We start from the raw sequence: 18,966 nt of genomic DNA, 5'->3' as shown, positions 1-18,966 counted from the left end.
TCTGCCAGACAGTCCATGTCCTGGGGAATACTTCGGATGGGCAATTACTGGATGGGGCAACGGAGTGCGAAACATCCAGGAACCGGCCTGACTCAGTCCCGAACACGGTGGTCTCCTTGCCGGGGCATCTGTGGTTTGTGTCGGGAGAAATAACCATGGACGATGAGGGACAGCCAAAAGGCAATCGGAGATCGAATGGCCGAGATCTATTCTGACATCTCATGCACGATCACCTGCGAATGACATGATTTCACTCTGTCTCTACTATGTACAAATTCTCCTGTACTAAATCTTCGAAACAGAGCGTTCATCCGAGACTTGTCGATCCGGCAAACGGTGAGGATCAGCCATCAGCCCACAAATCATCTCAGCCGTTGCCGCCCCAATTCATGACGATCGGGGCCCACACTCACTTTCTTCCTAAGGCGCATAGCCCCGTTTCCCAGTCGATCCAGTCGTGATTGGGTGGGGATGGGGGTGTTTGGACGCCAGGGGGAATCGGTCTATTTCCTGTGCCAACAATCATGCAATAATTGTATGTAAATGATTCTTACATACATCAATCCCCGAGCCGACACTCTCTTTACAATACACCTATTTATATCTGCATACACTAGGAGCAGACATACATCAAAGTTGTTAGCTAGCAATGTCTTCTTCTTGAGGCATCCCAATATGATCAATCTATACTTCTCTACCAACTTCCCTACTTCATAGATGCATGGCACAATCCACCCCCATGTTCATTCCCCTCGTTCTCTAGGGATTTTAACGTCAATTACCCCGACGCCATATCCCCTAGACTTGCAGGCCCCCAGCGCCCGCGGACCCACCGTATCGAGCGAAATTTGGATGGGCCGTCGGAGGTGGATGGGTGATTGGCTTAGCTGGGACCCCAGGATCGAGAGTCAGTACGCGCACCATACCGCCCCCATCGCTCTCTCTTTCTTAATGAGTGTTCGTATCGCAGTGGCAACTGTGACGTCCTCCATTCGATTTCTCGATTTCTTTTTGACAGCCGGATCTTCCCCCGATGGGGAATGTCCCCCGAGATCGATGCGGAAAAAATAGATAGAAAAAAAAAATACATAGAAAAAAGAACAGTTTAGACCATAGCACTATTCACTTTCTCAAGGAACTCAACTCCTTAACTGTTCGCCTTGAGATTAACCCTTTAGGCCCCCAGGGTGAACAGCGTAAGCATTCAGGCCCTGTGCTTCTCCCTGGATCAGCCCCCCAACCCATCGGGGGGGGTGTAATATATACTGCGTATCGTAATACCCTTTGGCCCCTCCTGGATTTGTTGTTCTCAATCTCTCTCTCTCTCTCTCTCTCTCTCTCTCTTCTTATTCTTCCTCTTCCTCTTCCCTCTCTTTCCAACCTCACCCTCACCCTCACCCGCCTTTTGGCCATCGTGGCCGTCCGTTCCTTACTCACCTCCCCCCCCTCCGAACTTGTATCCTTGTTTTTTGCAGCTGGTCCTCTGTTTCCGAACATTTACACTGGTTGTGAAACCCTTCTCGGTTTCTTCGCTCGTTCGATTCTGCCTGGTGCGGAAGATTCAATGATTTCCCATTGTTGGTAAAGGCCTCCAGATTCTTTGGGCTTTCCAGTCAGTGTCGGGAAGTCGAACGGTCTGGAGGTCTTGTATTCCATCTGGATCTTTTCGGCCGGGGGTTGTTTCTTCGCTCTGCTTTGATATCGGATTCATTGATTTTTGTGTTTTTATCTTGTTGCTCTTTTTTTTACTGCGTTGCAGCATCGATGGCTTCCATTTCTCTGCCACCTCAATCCCAGACGGCGTATTCTCAGCATTTCGATCTCCCCGACCACGCCAACGCCGATTCCAGTCGTCGCCTCACCATGCCGGCTCCCCTCCCCAATCCACACTTCGTCTTTCCCGCTCGCGATGTGGATGAATCCAAATCACACTCGGGGCCGTCGGAGCGACCGGCGCTGCCGACATTCTCATTTAACTCGGGCTCCGAGCCATCTTCGCAGCCTGCGGGTCCGCCTGTTCGATCCAACTCTCGATCTGGTGGACACCGTCGGCGGCCTAGTGAGTTTGTTGGGGGTGAGCAGTTGGTGACACCGGGCGCAGCCGACGGCGAGAAACGGGAGGGAGCTTCTGCAAACCCCGTCCCACCACCGGGGCCTGGTCCCGGCAGAGGCCCCGGGCGCCGAGGCCATGCGCATCGTCGTTCCGCTGCGGTGTCCGGTGTCGATCTGAACGCCATCTCTAAGGCGCTGAACACCCCTGCCGATAATAAGTCAGGCAAGGATGACACGGAGGATATTTCGAAACCGCTCTCCCAGTCGGCTCCAAGCCTCGGGCGACCGACGCCTCCAATCTCTCCTCAATTTCCGCCTGTGCCCACTGCCATCCACATCGAACCGGCGCCGAACGACGATGCCCCTGATGCCGGTCAATCCGACTCGACGTCACACAAGCCTTCTGCCAGCATCACGACAATCAAGATTGAGCAGCCAGAGGACCCTGCGCTCCCAGAGGAACCCACTCCGCCGGGACCCAAGTCAAAGCCACGGCCGAAAACTGCCGATGCGTCTTTGGCCTTTGATTTCATTCAAAGCACCGAGGCGGCGGGAGTGCCTGCCATCAAACGGTCGCACTCCGCGGCAGGGCATTCGCGCTCTCACAAGAGTTTATCCACTGGCAACCTCGATGCTGCTCTCTCGGGCCATGGAGGTGATGATGCGCACTCCACGGATACCTCTCGCCATTCGTGTTCGGACGATGGCTCCGAGTCATCTTGTGATCAGGATGCGGATGGATCTACTTCGGCGAAGAAGGATCCTTCGAAATCAAAGAAAAAGAAGCGAGTTCGTTCCTGGGCTGGGTCCATCTTGACACGAGGCAAGAGCAAAAGTAAGCGCTATCAGTCCAAGGCGGATTCAGAGGAAGAGCCTATGCCTTCTCCGCCGCCGCTTACTCGGACTGACTCGGATGTTGGATCGGCCGTGGATGTCGATTTTGATAATGACGACGTCGTGGTCATCCGGACCCCCACCAACCCAGATGGCCCGGTCTCAGACGCTGAGACCATTCAAAATAAGCCCCCGCTGCCTGCCCCTACTCTGGACACCTCGTGGAAACCGAGAAGCTTTTATGAGCAGGGCGCAGCACCGGATACCTTGAGTAGCCCTGTCATCGACCTCGATGCGGCTTTGGGCCCGTTCAATACACCTGAGATCCGACCCACTCCAGGAGCCCCAAGCAACTTTACAGTCGCATCTCAGCGGATGTACAGCGGTGGACGACGGGGTGCATTCATTGGTCCTGAGATGCGGTACCATCGCCGCACGGAAAGTGCACCCGTGATGCCTCCCTTTGACCACAGCGCTCTGGGTGGAGTCCGCCTCGGTGGTACTTCTACAGTGGAGGCTCCGGATGTGTTTTACGAGGAGGAGGAAGATGCTTTTCTGGCTGCAAATCAAAGCCCCAGGGATGAAGGTCCCCCAGCCCATGGCTCTTCTGTCTTTGTGTCATCTGACGAGGAAAATAAATCCTCCAAAAGCAGCGACACCGCGGACACTCTAACCCGTGCTCCCGAGGAGAGTCACCCTAAGCAAGCGGGTTTGGGAATCCAAGCTCGTGATGAAGCAGCCACTCCCACGGCAGGCCTTGAACAACAAGGCGCCGTTGATCAAGCCGAAAATGCAGCCTCTCCCTCCACTGGCCCACCTCGCAGCCCTGTGGAGATTTTGAAGTCGGAGGCATCCGTGTCCAAGCCTACAGGCCCTCCTAGTCCCGATATCTCCCCTCGCTTTTTGACTGTGGAAAAGCGGCCGGCAACATCACCCATGGAGCTGCAGCCCAGCATTCCGCCTTTTTCGTTGTCCGCGGGGGTTTCGCCGTCCGATTCGTCTTTCCCATCTCCGGATATTCCGCGGTCGACTACGGCGTCCTCCATGACGGACCGCAACTTCTCGAGCCATTCTTACCACAACTTGCCCTCGGATCATCGCTATGCCTCAATTGAGGATGTACCATCCTTGACAAGTAGTGCTTCAACCATGACCAACAACATGAACCGCTTTTCGGCTTCATTCTTTCCTCGTGGTCGTATGTCAACCGACCGAGCGGCGTCTTTTTCCGCTACCGGTTATCGGCGCAGCAACCCCGCGAATGCCTCCAAGAGGTCCAGCCTGGCCAGTTTGTCCAAACTGGTCGGTGGTCAACATTCGGAACGGAGCAAGCTTAACCAAGAGGAGAAGCCCCCTGGGGATGTGCCCGAGAAGACGAAAAAGAAGGGTCGCCGACTCAGCCGACTCATGCATTTTTGGAAACTCAAGGACAAGGATCGAACGGCTGCGGAGCTGTCTCCGACCACCCAAGAAAGGCCTCAGTCTTAAGCACGCCTACCCTTTGAGCTCCATGCATTTTCATTGTGATTCGACGGCGCAATCTCGGCATTAGCGATAGCCTGGCAGTACCATCTTTTTTTGCGACATCTCAGCTTCTCCGACAAGTTTTTTTTCGCTCGATCGATCTGTACATATTGATATCGGCTCCGGTTCTTTGTGGATTTTTTTTCTCTTCCATTTTTTTCAGCCTCTCATGCTCGGCGGTTCCCTTTTCTTCGCTTCACCTTGACGTCCCCACGCAGGCGTCAATTACGAATTTCTTTATTCCCCGGACGTGCTTTGCCGTGTCCGAGTACGATATGCTCTCACTTCTTGTCCATCGTTCATGTACCGGTGTGTGATGCACGGATTTATTGACTTCTCTACGATCGCTGTCCCCTTGCGGACCCTGACTTTTTTTCGCCCGCTTATTTGTTGCTTTTATTTTTCTTCTTCTGTCCGGCAATGTGCCGGGAATATCCATGTTGCCCTTTCGCCGATCGGGCCTTTCTCAGATCTTTTACAAGGCGTGGGTGTAAGTATATTGGCATTGAGTTCGTTGTTCGAGGTGGATCTAGTCAGTTATGTGTGGAATCCAATACTTGACAACTTGACAATTGGAGCAATTATAAATATTACAACCTTGTAGTGTATAGTCTTAAGACAGATCAGTATGTCTATTGTTCGGCTGAATATCGTGCGGAGGCTGATAGCGATAAGAAAAAAATATATCTCGCCCGCTCCGCCCTCCCCGCGCAGTGCTTTCTCACAGCTATCCAAGTGATATAACACAAGTTCGGGAACTCTCTCGACCCTTGGAATCCTTGAACAGACGAGGAAATACTTGATTTCTATTTGTTTCCCAAGAAGATGGCGCCCCCGCGCCAAGTCAACCGCCAGAAACCCCCCACCACCAAGCCCAAACAGCGTCCGCGCGAAGCCCGCCAACCAACAAGCAACCAAACCTCCATTCACAAACCCGCCAGCGATGCTAGCGATGCCACCGAGTCAAGTAGTGGCATCGACCTCTCCGCCACTATCCCGTTGTCACTCCAGCAATTGCTCCTAGACGTCTTCAAAACAGCCCTTCTCTCCCCGTCGCCTCCACGCCCCAATCCCAATTCCACAACCAAACCACCAGAAACCAGTTCAACAGACCCAGATCCTAAAAAATCTTCCGCTGCGTCAGAAAATACCTCGGACGAGGCGCCCCTCGACACCAAGTCTCTGATCCAGACTATCAAGGCCCACCTATACCAGCGCGACTTCGACTCTGCCTTCACAGATGCCGGCGAGGACCTGCTGCGCGCTTATGCTTTGCGATGGAGTGCTGCGCGCGCGCTGGGGTATGCGGGGTTATTGAAAGCGGTGCTGACGTGGATGCTTCGTCTGGGGGAGAATGGAGGTGCTGGTCCTGATACCCGCGTTGTGTGTATTGGCGGCGGGGCCGGGGCGGAGATTGTTGCTCTGGCGGCGGCGTGGAGGGATTTGGAGGTTGGGAGTAAGTCATTGGAGCAGGGTGTTGCCGGGGTGTCGTTGGAGGAGAATGAAGCGGATACAGAGGCGCGGACAGCGCCGGAGATATCCACTGCAGAAGAGGGCGAGGATGAGGGCGACACTCCGGCAGTTGGTCCCTCGAGGATACATCCACGTTTCTCTGTAGCCGCGGTTGATATTGCCGACTGGTCTGCTGTCGTTGATCGACTGGCGCGCACGATCTCATCGTCTGATGTCCCAACGCCGTCGACATCCAAGTACCAGCCGCCATTGCTGCCCGCAGCAGCGAATACGACAACAACCACAGAAGACAGGACCGATTTCTCAGTATTATTTCATCGCGCAGACATCCTGAGCCTGCCCGAGCCAGACCTCAAGAACATCCTAATCGACACGTCCAGCACACCCAACTCCCCAGCCCTACTTGTAACCCTCATGTTCACCCTAAACGAGCTCTTCTCCACCTCCATGCCCAAGGCCACCGGGCTCCTACTCCGTCTAACAGAACTGCTTCCGCCGGGCGCGGTGCTGCTGGTCGTCGATAGCCCGGGCAGCTATTCGACCCTGAAGCTGGGCAAGGGCAAAGACGGCGCCGCGCAGGAGAGGAAGTATCCGATGAAGTTCCTGCTGGATCACACGCTGCTCTCTGTGGCGGAGGGGCGGTGGGAGAGGGTGTTTACGCAGGACTCGCGGTGGTGGAGGCGGGATGCGGCAAGGTTAAGGTATGAGGTTGGCGAGGGTGCGGGTTTGGAGGATATGCGGTTCCAGGTGCATGTGTATCGGCGGTTGGAATGATATGTTTTCATGATATACCCGCAGATAGCATACATAGCGTGCCTAATGATGAATATGAAGAATATGAATTCGTCTACGATGCATGTAGAGAGTTCTTGGAATGGAGGAGAGGTATGATATTGCTACATTTCAAGGGAAAAGAAACCAGGTGGCTCAGCCATATCCACCTCATTTCACACGCCACAGGTGTTCCTTGGACGGCAGTGAATTCCCCGAGAGAGGTTGCGATTAAATGGTACATTTCAAGGAATTTTAACAAAAAGACACTCCGGAAATCAAGTCCTCAAACCCAGCAAGAGACTCGTGCTCTTGCCGCCATCCTTTCCACCGTCGCCGCCGCCCGGAAGATATGTGACGTTGGGGTTGCTGGACAAGGTCTGGGCGATCTCCTTGCTGGCATCGATACGACGGATGTCAATAAGGCCACTGCCGGCCTTGGCGACGGCCTTGCTGATGATGTCGGCACTCTCGGCCTCACCCTCGGCGCGGATGACGTTGGCCTGGCGCTCCTGCTCGGCGCGCTCGACGATGAAGCGGGCGCGCTCGGCGTCCTGCTGGGCGATCTGCTTCTGCTCGACGGCCCGCGTGAACTCCCGGCCGAAGGTCATGTGCGTGATGGAGACGTCCTCCAGGGCGATGTTGAACTGCGACGCGCGCTTCAGCAGGTCCGTACGAATGCGGTTCGAGACGGCTTCACGCTGCGTGATCAGCTCGGCGGCGTCGAACTGGGCCACGATGGCTTTGAGGACTTCGTTGCCGATGGATGGGAGGACACGCTCGTCGTAGTCGGTACCGTATGACTATCGTCAAAAGTATTATTAGCTCTTGGTTTTTTTTTTCTTGCTTCTTATGCGTTTTTGTTATCTGTTGATTCCTTACCTGGTAAATTTGCGGCAGCTTCGGCACCTCCGGCCGGTGCAGTACTCGCAGCGTCAAGCTGACCATCTGCAGATCCTTACTGCCTGTCGTCGTCGAGATATTGCGTGGTTTCGTCCGGACATCGTACACAATCGCCCGCTGCAACCACGGGATGAGGAAGTGCGTGCCTTCGTTGATCACCTTCTCCTGCACTCCGGACAGCCGATCGAAGATGATGGCCCGCGTGCCACCTCGAACATCGTAAAGCGACGAGTTGACAAGAAGCGCACCGGCGAACACAGGAGGTGCTAGCCGATAGATGTTGTAGAGGGCGTTGGCCATGGTGGAGGGAGATGGGAGGGGTGGGAGGGAATGGGGTGAGAGAGATGGAGATGATGTCGGGCTTTTGCTGCTTTCGCGGTGGTACCCGATCGGGTTTAGGGCGTTGGCCAAACCTCCAACTTCACCCGACCTCGTCTTTTCCCTTTCCCTCGCATTCCCCCGTTTCCTCTCCTTTTGCCGAATTGATTGAATTTCTTTCACCATGGGTGGCAGTGTTGATCCTAAGAACGGAAGGTAGGTGATCCTTCTTTTTTTTTCCTTGCCTTGGGTGGTGCCTGGGCTGCTGCGCACAAGGTGTCCGGCTGCACCCGCTTGGATGCTCGATTTATCCTCATCCCAATTGGCCCGTTCCAACTATCCTTGATGGTTTCCTTGGTGTGGTATATACTGACGATGTGATTTTTCCAGCTTCATTGGCGGCTGGGGCGACTTCGGTACGTGGATATTGTCCCTTGGACTCTGCGAGTGTGCCCGCATACGTGAGGCCGATGCGCCCTCCAACGTTATGTGGACGGATGCCACTTGACGACAAGATATACCTTCAAAAGAGAATATAGCAACAATGGATTCGGGTTGGTCGCTAACCCGACTTATAGGCTGCCCGACCCCCCAGCGCATCGCCTCCTACGCCGTGTCGTCTAACCGTCAGCGTCCCTTCGCCGGCGCTGGGCACGCGGCTATTTTCAACTCCTTCCGTCGCTTCCGTCACCAGGTGCTCTACGTTGCCCCGCCCTTCCTGATTGCGTACGCCGCGATGAACTGGGCTGTTGAGCGGTAAGCCCGAACAATACCATCATGACTGGGGTTGTACTGATTGATTGATCTTTGCAGCAACGAGTACCTGAACTCCAAGCCGGGTCGTCTGCTCGAGGGCGGTGACGAGTAAAGTGTCTCCATTGTTGGGAGTTGAGGGATTGGTATACCAGAGTCGACAGACCTGGACCACGGCTGTATTTTTGTACAGTAACTAGAAAGCAATCGACTATTCGGATTTCCTTTGTCTGCTCCGGATTGATATTCGCTAGTTCTTGTATTTTGAATTGGTTTTTCTCAAATTTCTGGAGAGAATTGACGGAGTAAGCCTCTTTTCCGGGGATGTCATTGGCCCCCGATGTCCCCGATGTCCCCGATGCCCTCTGTGCTCGCCATGGTATTGAGACCTCCAAAAAACATTTCAATTTCACTTAAAAATAAAGCCCGAGGACTATGACTGTCCAATGGACCTACACCGCAGTGTTGGTGCCCCAGGCCGAGGCGTGGGCCGTCCCCACTTCAGCCGAGAAAACAAGCAAAAAATTCGCCCAAAGCAGCCAAAGTCCCGCCGGCTGCTTTTTCTTCTGCGAATGCTGCGTTGGTTTTCTCGTCTTCCTTCTCTCTCTCACTCCTCTGCCTTTCCCCTATCTCTCTCTTTTCGTTCTCTTTCCAGCATCATGAGCGACATCGTCCACCCCACCATCAAGGGTAGGTGTGCCCCTCTCGTTACCCCGCCTCAACTCATTGACGCCCAATTGCACTGGGTACCAGCTCTATTTTCCCCCTGAACATCACTGACTGTTTTGATTCTTTGGTATAGATGGCTGGTTCTCCGAGAAGTCGTCCATGTGGCCTGGCCAGGCCATGAGCCTTAAGGTCAACCAAATCCTGCACCACGAGAAGTCCAAGTACCAGGATGTTCTGGTCTTCGAGAGCAGCGACTACGGTACGGTGCTGGTCCTGGACAATGTGATCCAGTGCACGGAGCGTGATGAGTTCTCGTACCAGGAGATGATCACCCACCTGGCCATGAACTCCCACCCCAACCCCAAGAAGGTACTGGTCATCGGCGGCGGTGATGGGGGTGTTCTCCGTGAGGTCGTCAAGCACGAGTCGGTCGAGGAGGCCACCCTGTGCGACATTGATGAGGCTGTCATCCGCGTGTCGAAGAAGTACCTGCCCGGCATGAGCATTGGCTTCCAGCATCCCAACTCCCGCGAGTACGTCGGTGACGGCTTCGAGTTCCTCAAGAACCGTCAGAACGAGTTCGACGTGATCATTACCGACAGCTCCGACCCCGAGGGCCCTGCCGAGAGCCTGTTCCAGAAGCCGTACTTTGAACTTCTCCGCGATGCCCTCCGCGAAGGAGGTGTCATCACCACCCAAGGTTGTTCGTCGCCTTTCGTTGCCCCTCACATATTTTCCCCGTTGTATTTGCCTCACATGTGGATTGCCCTTCTTCCTGACATTTCTCTTCCAATTCTCTCTCGCATCTCTATTATTTTTATTTATTTCCGTATTTGCAAGACCACGGGCTAACCTTTTCGCACCACCCCGCCAACCAACCCGCTTTTCGGGCTCGGTTTTGGGGAATCTGTGCCTTTAACCCAACAGCTGAGAACCAATGGCTGCACCTGTCACTCATCGCCAACCTCAGGAAGGCCTGCAAGGAGGTCTTCCCCGTCGCCGAGTACGCCTACACCACCATCCCCACCTACCCGTCCGGCCAGATCGGGTTCATGGTCTGCTGCAAGGATGCCTCGCGCAACGTGCGTGAGCCCGTGCGCTCCTGGTCCCGTGAGGAGGAAGAGCGCCTGTGCCGCTACTACAACCAGGACATCCACCGCGCCAGCTTTGTGCTGCCCAACTTTGCGCGCAAGGCTCTGGATGTGTAGATGGATTTCCCTAAAACTATGGTCTTTAGATATCCACGACAATATTGGAATGACATCGAGGATTTCGGGGTACTGCATTTTGTAGATTGTTTTCTGTCCGGCTCGGCTTGTTCTGTTCTGTTTCTCGTAGCAGACCGTGACCGTGATGGCATTTCTGGTAGACAGTTCTCTCACATGAGAAGTACACAGTAGTGTACATAAACAGAGGGAGCCGTCCACGGGTGTGGTAAATACTGAGAAGAAGTCAGCCCTTGTACTTGCATTGTAGCCAGGCCCTCAGTCGGAGAAACAAGCGAAGCATTGAGAGCCAGCTTTAATCTGGGGTCCACATTCTGCGTCATATCTTCCCCAACTATATCGGAGAGTCAACCGGGACGAGCCTCTTTTCCACACTGAAAAACTTTCTCCAGGCAGCAGAATTCGCCATGGCGTAATGATTCCTGTCCCTGGTCGAGCTGTCTCTCAACCTCGTCGAGGTCATAGAGGCCACTCGGGGTGTCGAGGATATTTAGGGCCGACAAGGTGATTGACAAGGATAATGTTAGCCTGTGCTAGCCTTTTCATTTGGTAAAAAGTTTGCCTTTTCGCATTATCATGCACAAAAAGAGGCCAATTCGAATGGCGATCGGCGTTCAGCCCTATCCGTTCCGCGCGGAGTGGGTCATTCATCTCCATGTCGACACTCCAGAGCCCTCTCTCCTGTGTGCCTGCTGAATAGATGAGCATGGTATGCTCTGTCTTAACTCAAGAGTGCCTCTAGTTTCGGGATTCATTAACGTTAAGTCCTTTTTCTAACCAAGATGTCACGATCCTTGGCGAAGAGAGAGCAGTTGTCTAGTGAACTACTTTCTGACTGAACCTGGCGCCAAATCATCTATCGAGGAAAGCTACAATGATCTAGATATATTGGGATAGTTTGAAGTCTAAACGGACGACTCCATAGTGCTGGTCTCAGATGAGGTTGTTGCTGTCACCGAGCTTCAAAGCTCTCCTTAGTGAGATTGTAGTCTCCATTCTGTCCTTCATGATGGCTGGCTGGATTCTGCGTATTTCAGGGGATATATTAACACAACCTTGCAGTCGGCGCGGTGTTAGGCTGACAGGGATGTGGAACTACATGAAGTTTGCGCTTTTTGCTGGGGCTAAATGAGAGAAGTAAATCTCCGCTCAGCTGGTGCGATTCATGCATTTCTTGGCTTGTTGAAATACGAGTCAACGAATAGATTTGTTCTTTCAGTCTTTTCGTGATAGTAGGAGAATGATTCTACCAGCTACATGTATGTACATAGCTCTTGAGGAATCATATTAATAGCAATAACCACGCACAAGGCACAAGGCACACATCTTTGTTATTCTTTCGGTTTTTCAATAAGGCTGAATCTCCGGCAATACTCGGGAGTAGTTCGTTCGAGTGGATCCTAGAGAAACATGTGTAGAGAAAAACAGAACTGGAATGCTCGCAACCAGATAACTGAGCTCTTCGACTAAATTTGAGCAAGGCTGTGACACTCATCCTGAATGCGGCTCCGTTTAAGACCGTCATTTGGGGGCCAGTGATCGGCCAACTGTGTTTGTAGTATAAAACCTGCCATTCAAGGCCCTATCCCCATCCACAATCCTGCCAGAGAGTATCGTTCAAATCTTCGAGGTTTCAAGGCCCTGGCTATTCATATGGCATGAGGATTATGCTCTCCATATACCCTTCAAGGCTACCCTAGAGGCCTTCGACTCATGTCGGTTTCAAGCCAAGCCCTTAGTGTGAGGCAGTGGGGGCTAGTTCTGAGGAGAGCGTCTATGGGTGCAGTAAAATGGCTAATGTAAGGACCTGAATATATGCCCTCGGAGTGGGAACAGAGAGCCTATGTGGCCTTCCCCTAGGTAGCGTAGAAAAAAGAATTTATCAGTAGTTAGTTGCTAGTGCCACGCTAGCTTGCTCATTCAGTTTCCTCGTTTTTTACTGCAACTTTTACATATGATCGTTGCCAGATAGAACCGCCATACTATTCATAGACATAGAGGATGGGGATGTTCGTATCATAAGTATATCCGGACACCGTGATGCATGGTTAAGAGACTGAGCCTTTTCATATGCCAGGAGACACATAGAACTGACTAGTACAGAAAGCTCAGTTATCTAATCTACCAAAAGTGTGATTTGTAGTGCGAACCCAGCCTTATGTGCCTTATGAACAGCCATTACCATTTGATGCGTTGGGTTATCTCAAGTAGATATCAGGCATGTATCTCCTCTTTTTCTTTTTCTTTCTCTACTAAACATATACAAATCCAAGTATGCATAGGTAACGATCTTTGAGCAATTCATAGATTCCCAATGAAGACGACTTAGGGTTAGCCAAAACTACCATTCTTTCCCAAGCCGGTGAGTAGACCATCCAAATCCTCGACATGCTAACATACAGACATAAGAGACAAATAAAACCAGAAGTACTCGACGGTCAATCTCAGCCGAAACCCGCCGTGAACCAAGTAATTGTCAGTAACACCCAAGCTTTTGTGGCTGCCACTGACCTCATCACTTTTCTCAACCACATCGCAACCCTCTCTTTGAATATGATTTGCCCGGGAAACGATCACGAGGAACATAGTTACCCATAATTTGGTACTGCTAACCTTCAACGTCGTTGAGTCTCGATCCCCGCGATGCTAGAGGGCAGTGACCAGGAACCATGGGTCGGTCGACATAACTGACACGGACGAGTCTCCACTTTCCCCGGATTTCTTCCATTCGCGTGAATGTCACTGTCTCCCACAGAGTCAGAATTCTCGGGAGTGAATCAACGGGTCATCATTCCCCTCCCCCGCGGTTTGCGCTGCCATCGGCTTGTGTCCCAGGAAACCCAGCTCCGAGCATGTCACACGCAGTCTTCTTGCCAAAGATTGGATCTTCGGATTCGATGGAGTATAAAAGTGCCGCTGTGGTCTCAGCAATACGATAAGCTATATTCACTGCGAAGAAGCACCGGCAGAATCCCTCTACTCATCGCTCGCGACCAAGTACAATGCTGGAAAAAGTTTTCAAGAAGCGTCCCCAGGACCTATACAACGACGGCGAGCCTTCAAGGGAGTCGGCGTCCACCAATGATCGCGAGAAAGTTCCCAGCGATGCCATCGACACCCCCATCCCCCTGTTCACCTGGCGCTCCTTCACTATGGGGATTTTCGTCTCCATGGGCGGGTTTCTCTTCGGCTATGATACCGGCCAGATCTCGGGGTTCCTCGGAATGAAGAACTTCCTGCAGCGGTATGGCCAGCCGGGTCCAGATGGAAGTTTCCATTTCAGCAATGTCCGCTCTGGGCTAATCGTTGCCTTGGTGAGTGAGAATTGACTAACTTTGTTGCAAATTCTTTTTTCACATTTCTGAGACTCTTCTATAGCTCTCAATCGGTACATTGATTGGCGCATTAATCGCAGCACCCATTGCTGACCGCGTCGGCCGGAAATGGTCGATCAGTGGCTGGTGTGTCATTGTTTGTGCTGGGGTCACTGTCCAAATTTCCTCCCCAGTGGGAAAGTGGTATCAAGTTGCTTTGGGCCGCTGGGTTGCAGGGCTTGGGGTAGGAGCAGTGTCCTTGCTCGTTCCGATGTATCAAGCCGAGTCCGGGCCACGGCACATTCGAGGGTCGTTGATCAGGTATGCATTTAGTCTTCATAGTCTTGAAATCTCCCTGCTTAACTCTCCACAGCACGTATCAGCTTTTCATCACGCTGGGTATCTTTGTGGCCAATTGCATCAACTTTGGCACCGAAGCCCGTCCTAACACTGGATCCTGGCGGATTCCCATGGGGGTCACGTATATCTGGGCTATTATTCTTGGTGTGGGCATGGCGCTCTTCCCGGAAAGTCCTCGGTACGACTATCGCCACGGTAAGGTCGAGAAAGCCATCGACACGCTCGCTAAGATTTATGGAGTGCCTCGCAACCACCGGGCCCTGCACATTGAATTCGAGGAGATCAAACAAAAGTACGAAGAAGAGGTGCGCAACGGGCAGGTCACTTGGGTACAGCTATTCCGCGCACCGACCATGGCATACCGGGTGCTCGTCGGCGTGGCCCTACAGGCGCTGCAGCAACTAACGGGTGCAAATTACTTCTTCTACTATGGCACCGTCGTGTTCAAGGGCGCAGGCATCCACAATAGCTACGTTACGCAGATGATCCTGGGCGGCGTGAATTTCGGCACCACCTTCCTGGGTCTCTACCTGATCGAACACTATGGCCGACGCCGGTCGTTGATCGCAGGCGCTCTGTGGATGTTCGTTTGTTTCATGGTCTTCGCCTCCGTGGGCCACTTCTCTCTCAACCGGGACTTCCCCGAACGAACACACTCTGCCGGTGTGGCCATGGTGGTCTTTGCCTGTCTCTTTATCCTCGGGTTTGCTAGCACCTGGGGTCCGATGGTGTGGGCTATTATCGCCGAGCTGTATCCCTCGCAGTACCGGGCGCGCGCCATGTCGCTTGCCACGGCGTCCAACTGGCTTTGGAATTTCCTGTTGGCTTTTTTTACGCCGTTTATTGTGAGTGCGATCGACTTTCGCTTTGGGTACGTCTTTGCCGGTTGTCTGTTCCTGGCGGCTGGTTTGGTTTACTTTGCCGTCATCGAGGGCCAGGGCCGCACGCTGGAGGAGATCGATACCATGTATCTCATGAAGGTGAAGCCGTGGAAGAGTTCCAAGTTCAAGTTCCCGGCTGAGCCGAGCGTGCTTCGGGGCTCCTTGGATAAGGGAAGTGGCGCGGGGACTTCATCGCATGTCCCGGATGCGACGGCTGAGCTACATGAAACTGTGCCAGCGGAGCCAGGAGCACATACGGGTGTGTGAAGGAGATGGATGGGTAGTTGTTGTGTTGAAATCGTTGTAATTACTGCTTCTGTATGAATATTCCTGGACTGAATTCAATGAACCACTTGCCGTTGAGATCTAACCTCCATCTTTGTTGGTTATCTATATAGAGCCCTACAGTTTGGGCCGAGCATTTCCTGCTCTGACAAGCACACCGTCCAAGTAACGCACCATCTGGTCTACATTCTCCAGTTCTCCCACCCATCCGATGTATTGATCCGGACGAATCACCACCAGGGCACCGCGCGTTCGATCGACTCCCCAAGTCTCGTACGCCCTCCCGTCACAATACCGGTCCCAGCCAGGCGCATCATCGCACCAGATCTTCCCATACGCCCAACCCATGACGGGATCCAGAGGACGCAGAATATCCGGGAAGTCAAAGAACTCTGCCTGTGCCCAAGGGGCGCTGTGGATCGTCATCAAGTCAAGGGGACTGTCAAACCGTCCAGGGATCGGGGCATAGCGGCGCATGAGAGAACCATTCACCGCACCATGGCCAGCAAGCAAATGGCCGAGTGTATGGACACGCTGCTTCTGCTCATACTTGCGCATGTCTCCCGCCAAAATAACAACCCGGAACCGTCCATCGCTTTTCATTAACCGCATCGTCCAATGCGTCCCGCCCTCTGCCTGGTTGCGCAGCTTGGCTGGCGGAAACCGTTCCCCGGGGATTAAGCAACGGGCAACGGCCGGTACTTCCTCGCCGCCCTCGGGTTTCCAGACGAGTGAGCTAGCACCATAGAACGCCTTGAGACCGTCGGCAAAATCCTCGAAAAGCTCGGTGACTTTGATCATAGTCTGCGTTTTATCTGGGGATTCTGCCGCTTCGGATTTCATCTCCGTGAATAGCGGGGACCAGTGGCGGTCATAGTCAAGCAGCATTTCAGCGAGCCGGTGCCTTTCCGGGTGGTATGTGCTCAGAATCGAGGGATGTGCCACGCCCGCAGCGACCAGAGCAACTTTCCAGCCAACGTTGAAGCTGTCTTGCATGCTCATGTTCATTCCCAGTCCCACCTTGGGCGAATGCGTGTGCACGGCGTCGCCGGCGAGGAAGATCCGGTTGCCCTTGGTGAAAGTGGGTGCAATGCGCTGTCCGACCTGGTATGCGGTCCACCAGTCACAGATCTGGAAGTCGAATGTGTAAGGGGTCAGGATTTCTCGCACGCGTGTCCGGATCATCTCTGGCGTGATCGTTGAGCGGTCGAATCGGCGGGTTGTGCCGGCTTCGACGACCTGCACGGGCACGTAGAGACGAACTAGGTTTCGCTCGCGCGGGATGACCAGGATAGTTCCCGATGCGTTTGTAACCGTGCCGAGACGGCGGATATCAGCTGGGGATGTTTGGTCAATATATCCACTGTTAAAATATGACCCTGCGTACTTACGGAAGTTGGTAATGGGAATGATATCGATCACTCCCCTGTCACGAAGGTCAATGTATTAGTTTCACACGGATCAATATCAAAAGACACCAGCACTCACCAAATATGATCCGTACTGGACCCTTCCAATGGAATGTTCAGCTGCTTTCTTGTCCAGCTGTGCGCTCCATCACACCCGATGAGGTACTTGGCTTTGACAATCTCGGTCTTTGCTTGTCGGGCCTTGCTCCGGTGGATCAAGTCGTCCCAGTCGTCCGCGGTTAGATTGCTTCGATACAATCCATTGCGTGCTACCTGAGACTTGGACTTGTTTTCGGGGTCAGTTGCCAAGCTCGCCTCTTCGTCACTGAGAGTTCGGAGCTTGACGGTGATGGGGTATGCCTCAAGGTTGCCGTCCTGCTGCTCATCGTACTCCAAGGATTCGGCAATCACCCCGCGTTCGACCTGAATGTCCGAGTGCTCCTGGATACTATCCAGAATAAACTGCTCGATGCGGCCTTGACTCAAAAGCATGTTGTTGAGCGGTGACTCGTTGATCTTGGCGCTGGTATAAGTATTTTGTCGGATCGGAATCCCATCCTCACCAGGGGCCTATATAATCGCACGGTCAGTTAGTCAATGTTCCCTCACGGATACATCCAGTTGACGGACCCAGAATGCGGCATAAGCCGTCACGAAGCCCTCATGCGAAACGCGATGCTGGATGCCCATGCTGTCAAACAGCTCCAGGGTACGCATGCGCAATCCGTCCGCGTGGCCGTTCATCACTTTGGTCCCACGCTTGTCGATGATACGTGCTCGCACGCCGCAGCGAGCCATCCAGTAGGCTGTCATCAGTCCGGAGGGACCGGCGCCGACGATGAGTCTGTTGCGATGGTTAGGCCAAGACAGGAAGCATGGAATCGATGCTTCTTACACATCGGTATGCGATTCAGAGGTATTGTTTTCTTCGTTCATAGTGAGTAATATCGTGGATTTTCATGGAAACCGGTGATGATTCTTGCACAACATCAAGTATCAGCATGGTGGTCTGGGAGCTCCCTTTTATACTCCACCATTCTGCTAAGATGTTGTCCCACAGCAACGACGCAGTGCACGGTGCTAGTTCCGAGCTGCACGCTGACTCACATCATCACCTCTCCGGATTGCACATAATACCCCGAGTCTGGAACCACTAGGTACAGTATTTTGCGTCTGTGCAAATGCCGGATATTCCGCACTTGGGACTCTTCGATGTGTATTGATAGTCGCCTAATGGGGTATTTTCAGACCCCAGGCCGGGTGCAGTTCTGCGACGTGCAACCGATCTCTCCAAGTCATCAGCACAGTCGGGAAAGTCGGAATGGTCATATTTCCGTTGAATGTTCATGTGGTTCCTGGATATAATGGACTCTTGAAGGCTGATAGGCCATGCATTTCTTAGCGCCCGCCGTCATTGGGGGAGATATTCGACTAGCTTCATGGCGACTGGGGTATCGACACGGCATGAAGAAAATAAATGAGATCTCTTCATCCGAGGCATGCCGCTTAGACATCGGATGTCGGTCTCAGTTTGCCCGTGCAAGGTATATGGGAGTGCGGAGCAAAAGCGATCGACGTTCGGACCCAGGCGGAACAACACCGCGTTGTAGCTGACGAGGCTACATCAACGAGTGTCCCTGAACCTCATCAAGCATTATTCCGACTGTTCATGATATCCGTCTCTTGGTTCACTCAACTGGTGAAAAGGTATGGATCACGTGATTATCCACACCGTTTCGGCACACCTGTGTGTCCAACACGCGTGGAGCCTGTGCAAAAGCTGACTCCATCGTGAATTCTCAATGGGGAGACTCCGATCTTGAAGGAATTGGGGATTTCCTGTCGGGCGCACATCGCCCACGGGGTTCCTGTGTTGCCTCACCGAATCGGAGTGGCCCGATTGGGGAACCCGAGCATCATAGATCACCGCACATCGTGAACAATATTCTTCTTCTCGCTAGGTGGATTGTGAAGTGAGTTTGGAAGGCGAGGTTCGAGAAACATTGCATTAATAATATCGTCCACAACATACTCGACCGCTGGAGGGTCGGTTAATTTCGCCGGAGCAGCGTCCTCCGGGCGGTTCCCGGTGTGCAGTAGGGACACCGCGAGGGTTGCCGAGAGCCTCGGGGGGGATGTTGGGGCTGCGAGTAGTTCCTGGGCTGTCACCGGCATCGGACTGACTCTCGCCTTA

The 18,966-nt window shown here is 53.1% G+C and overlaps 7 protein-coding genes across 7 annotated transcripts; 5 read left to right on the top strand and 2 right to left on the bottom strand.

Annotated features, from left to right (window-relative positions):
- Positions 1-1,764: 1,764 nt before the first annotated feature.
- On the top strand, positions 1,765-4,374 carry NUU61_006369 (putative cell wall proline rich protein; the record flags this gene model as incomplete). The annotated part of the gene is made up of 1 exon (XM_056656897.1): positions 1,765-4,374. The coding sequence occupies one exon, from the start codon at positions 1,765-1,767 to the stop codon at positions 4,372-4,374; it is 2,610 nt and encodes an 869-aa protein (XP_056509697.1).
- An 861-nt stretch (positions 4,375-5,235) lies between these two features.
- NUU61_006368 (25S rRNA (uracil2843-N3)-methyltransferase) lies at positions 5,236-6,657 on the top strand (the record flags this gene model as incomplete). The annotated part of the gene is made up of 1 exon (XM_056656896.1): positions 5,236-6,657. One exon carries the CDS (start codon positions 5,236-5,238, stop codon positions 6,655-6,657), a length of 1,422 nt encoding a protein of 473 aa, XP_056509696.1.
- Positions 6,658-6,932: 275 nt separating this feature from the next.
- On the bottom strand, positions 6,933-7,857 carry phb1 (prohibitin subunit PHB1; the record flags this gene model as incomplete). Its single annotated transcript, XM_056656895.1, has 2 exons — positions 6,933-7,457; positions 7,537-7,857. 2 exons carry the CDS (start codon positions 7,855-7,857, stop codon positions 6,933-6,935), a joined length of 846 nt encoding a protein of 281 aa, XP_056509695.1.
- Positions 7,858-8,059: 202 nt separating this feature from the next.
- On the top strand, positions 8,060-8,743 carry NUU61_006366 (ubiquinol--cytochrome-c reductase subunit 8; the record flags this gene model as incomplete). Its single annotated transcript, XM_056656894.1, has 4 exons — positions 8,060-8,091; positions 8,266-8,291; positions 8,454-8,631; positions 8,689-8,743. The coding sequence occupies 4 exons, from the start codon at positions 8,060-8,062 to the stop codon at positions 8,741-8,743; spliced, it is 291 nt and encodes a 96-aa protein (XP_056509694.1).
- Positions 8,744-9,287: 544 nt separating this feature from the next.
- On the top strand, positions 9,288-10,505 carry NUU61_006365 (spermidine synthase; the record flags this gene model as incomplete). The annotated part of the gene is made up of 3 exons (XM_056656893.1): positions 9,288-9,318; positions 9,431-10,000; positions 10,225-10,505. The coding sequence occupies 3 exons, from the start codon at positions 9,288-9,290 to the stop codon at positions 10,503-10,505; spliced, it is 882 nt and encodes a 293-aa protein (XP_056509693.1).
- Positions 10,506-13,480: 2,975 nt separating this feature from the next.
- On the top strand, positions 13,481-15,345 carry NUU61_006364 (sugar porter family MFS transporter; the record flags this gene model as incomplete). The annotated part of the gene is made up of 3 exons (XM_056656892.1): positions 13,481-13,837; positions 13,902-14,158; positions 14,211-15,345. Coding segments are annotated over 3 exons (1,749 nt in total), but the record flags the coding sequence as incomplete, so codon positions are not given.
- Positions 15,346-15,480: 135 nt separating this feature from the next.
- NUU61_006363 (putative phenol 2-monooxygenase) lies at positions 15,481-17,708 on the bottom strand (the record flags this gene model as incomplete). The annotated part of the gene is made up of 5 exons (XM_056656891.1): positions 15,481-16,700; positions 16,755-16,789; positions 16,852-17,342; positions 17,403-17,616; positions 17,668-17,708. 5 exons carry the CDS (start codon positions 17,706-17,708, stop codon positions 15,481-15,483), a joined length of 2,001 nt encoding a protein of 666 aa, XP_056509691.1.
- Positions 17,709-18,966: the final 1,258 nt, after the last annotated feature.

Source organism: Penicillium alfredii (assembly GCF_028826965.1).
Source record: "Penicillium alfredii strain IBT 34128 chromosome Unknown utg000009l_segment0_segment0, whole genome shotgun sequence".
Lineage (NCBI taxonomy): Eukaryota > Fungi > Ascomycota > Eurotiomycetes > Eurotiales > Aspergillaceae > Penicillium > Penicillium alfredii.
Note: the sequence above shows the minus strand (reverse complement) of the source record. Positions and strands in the feature narration are given on the sequence as shown.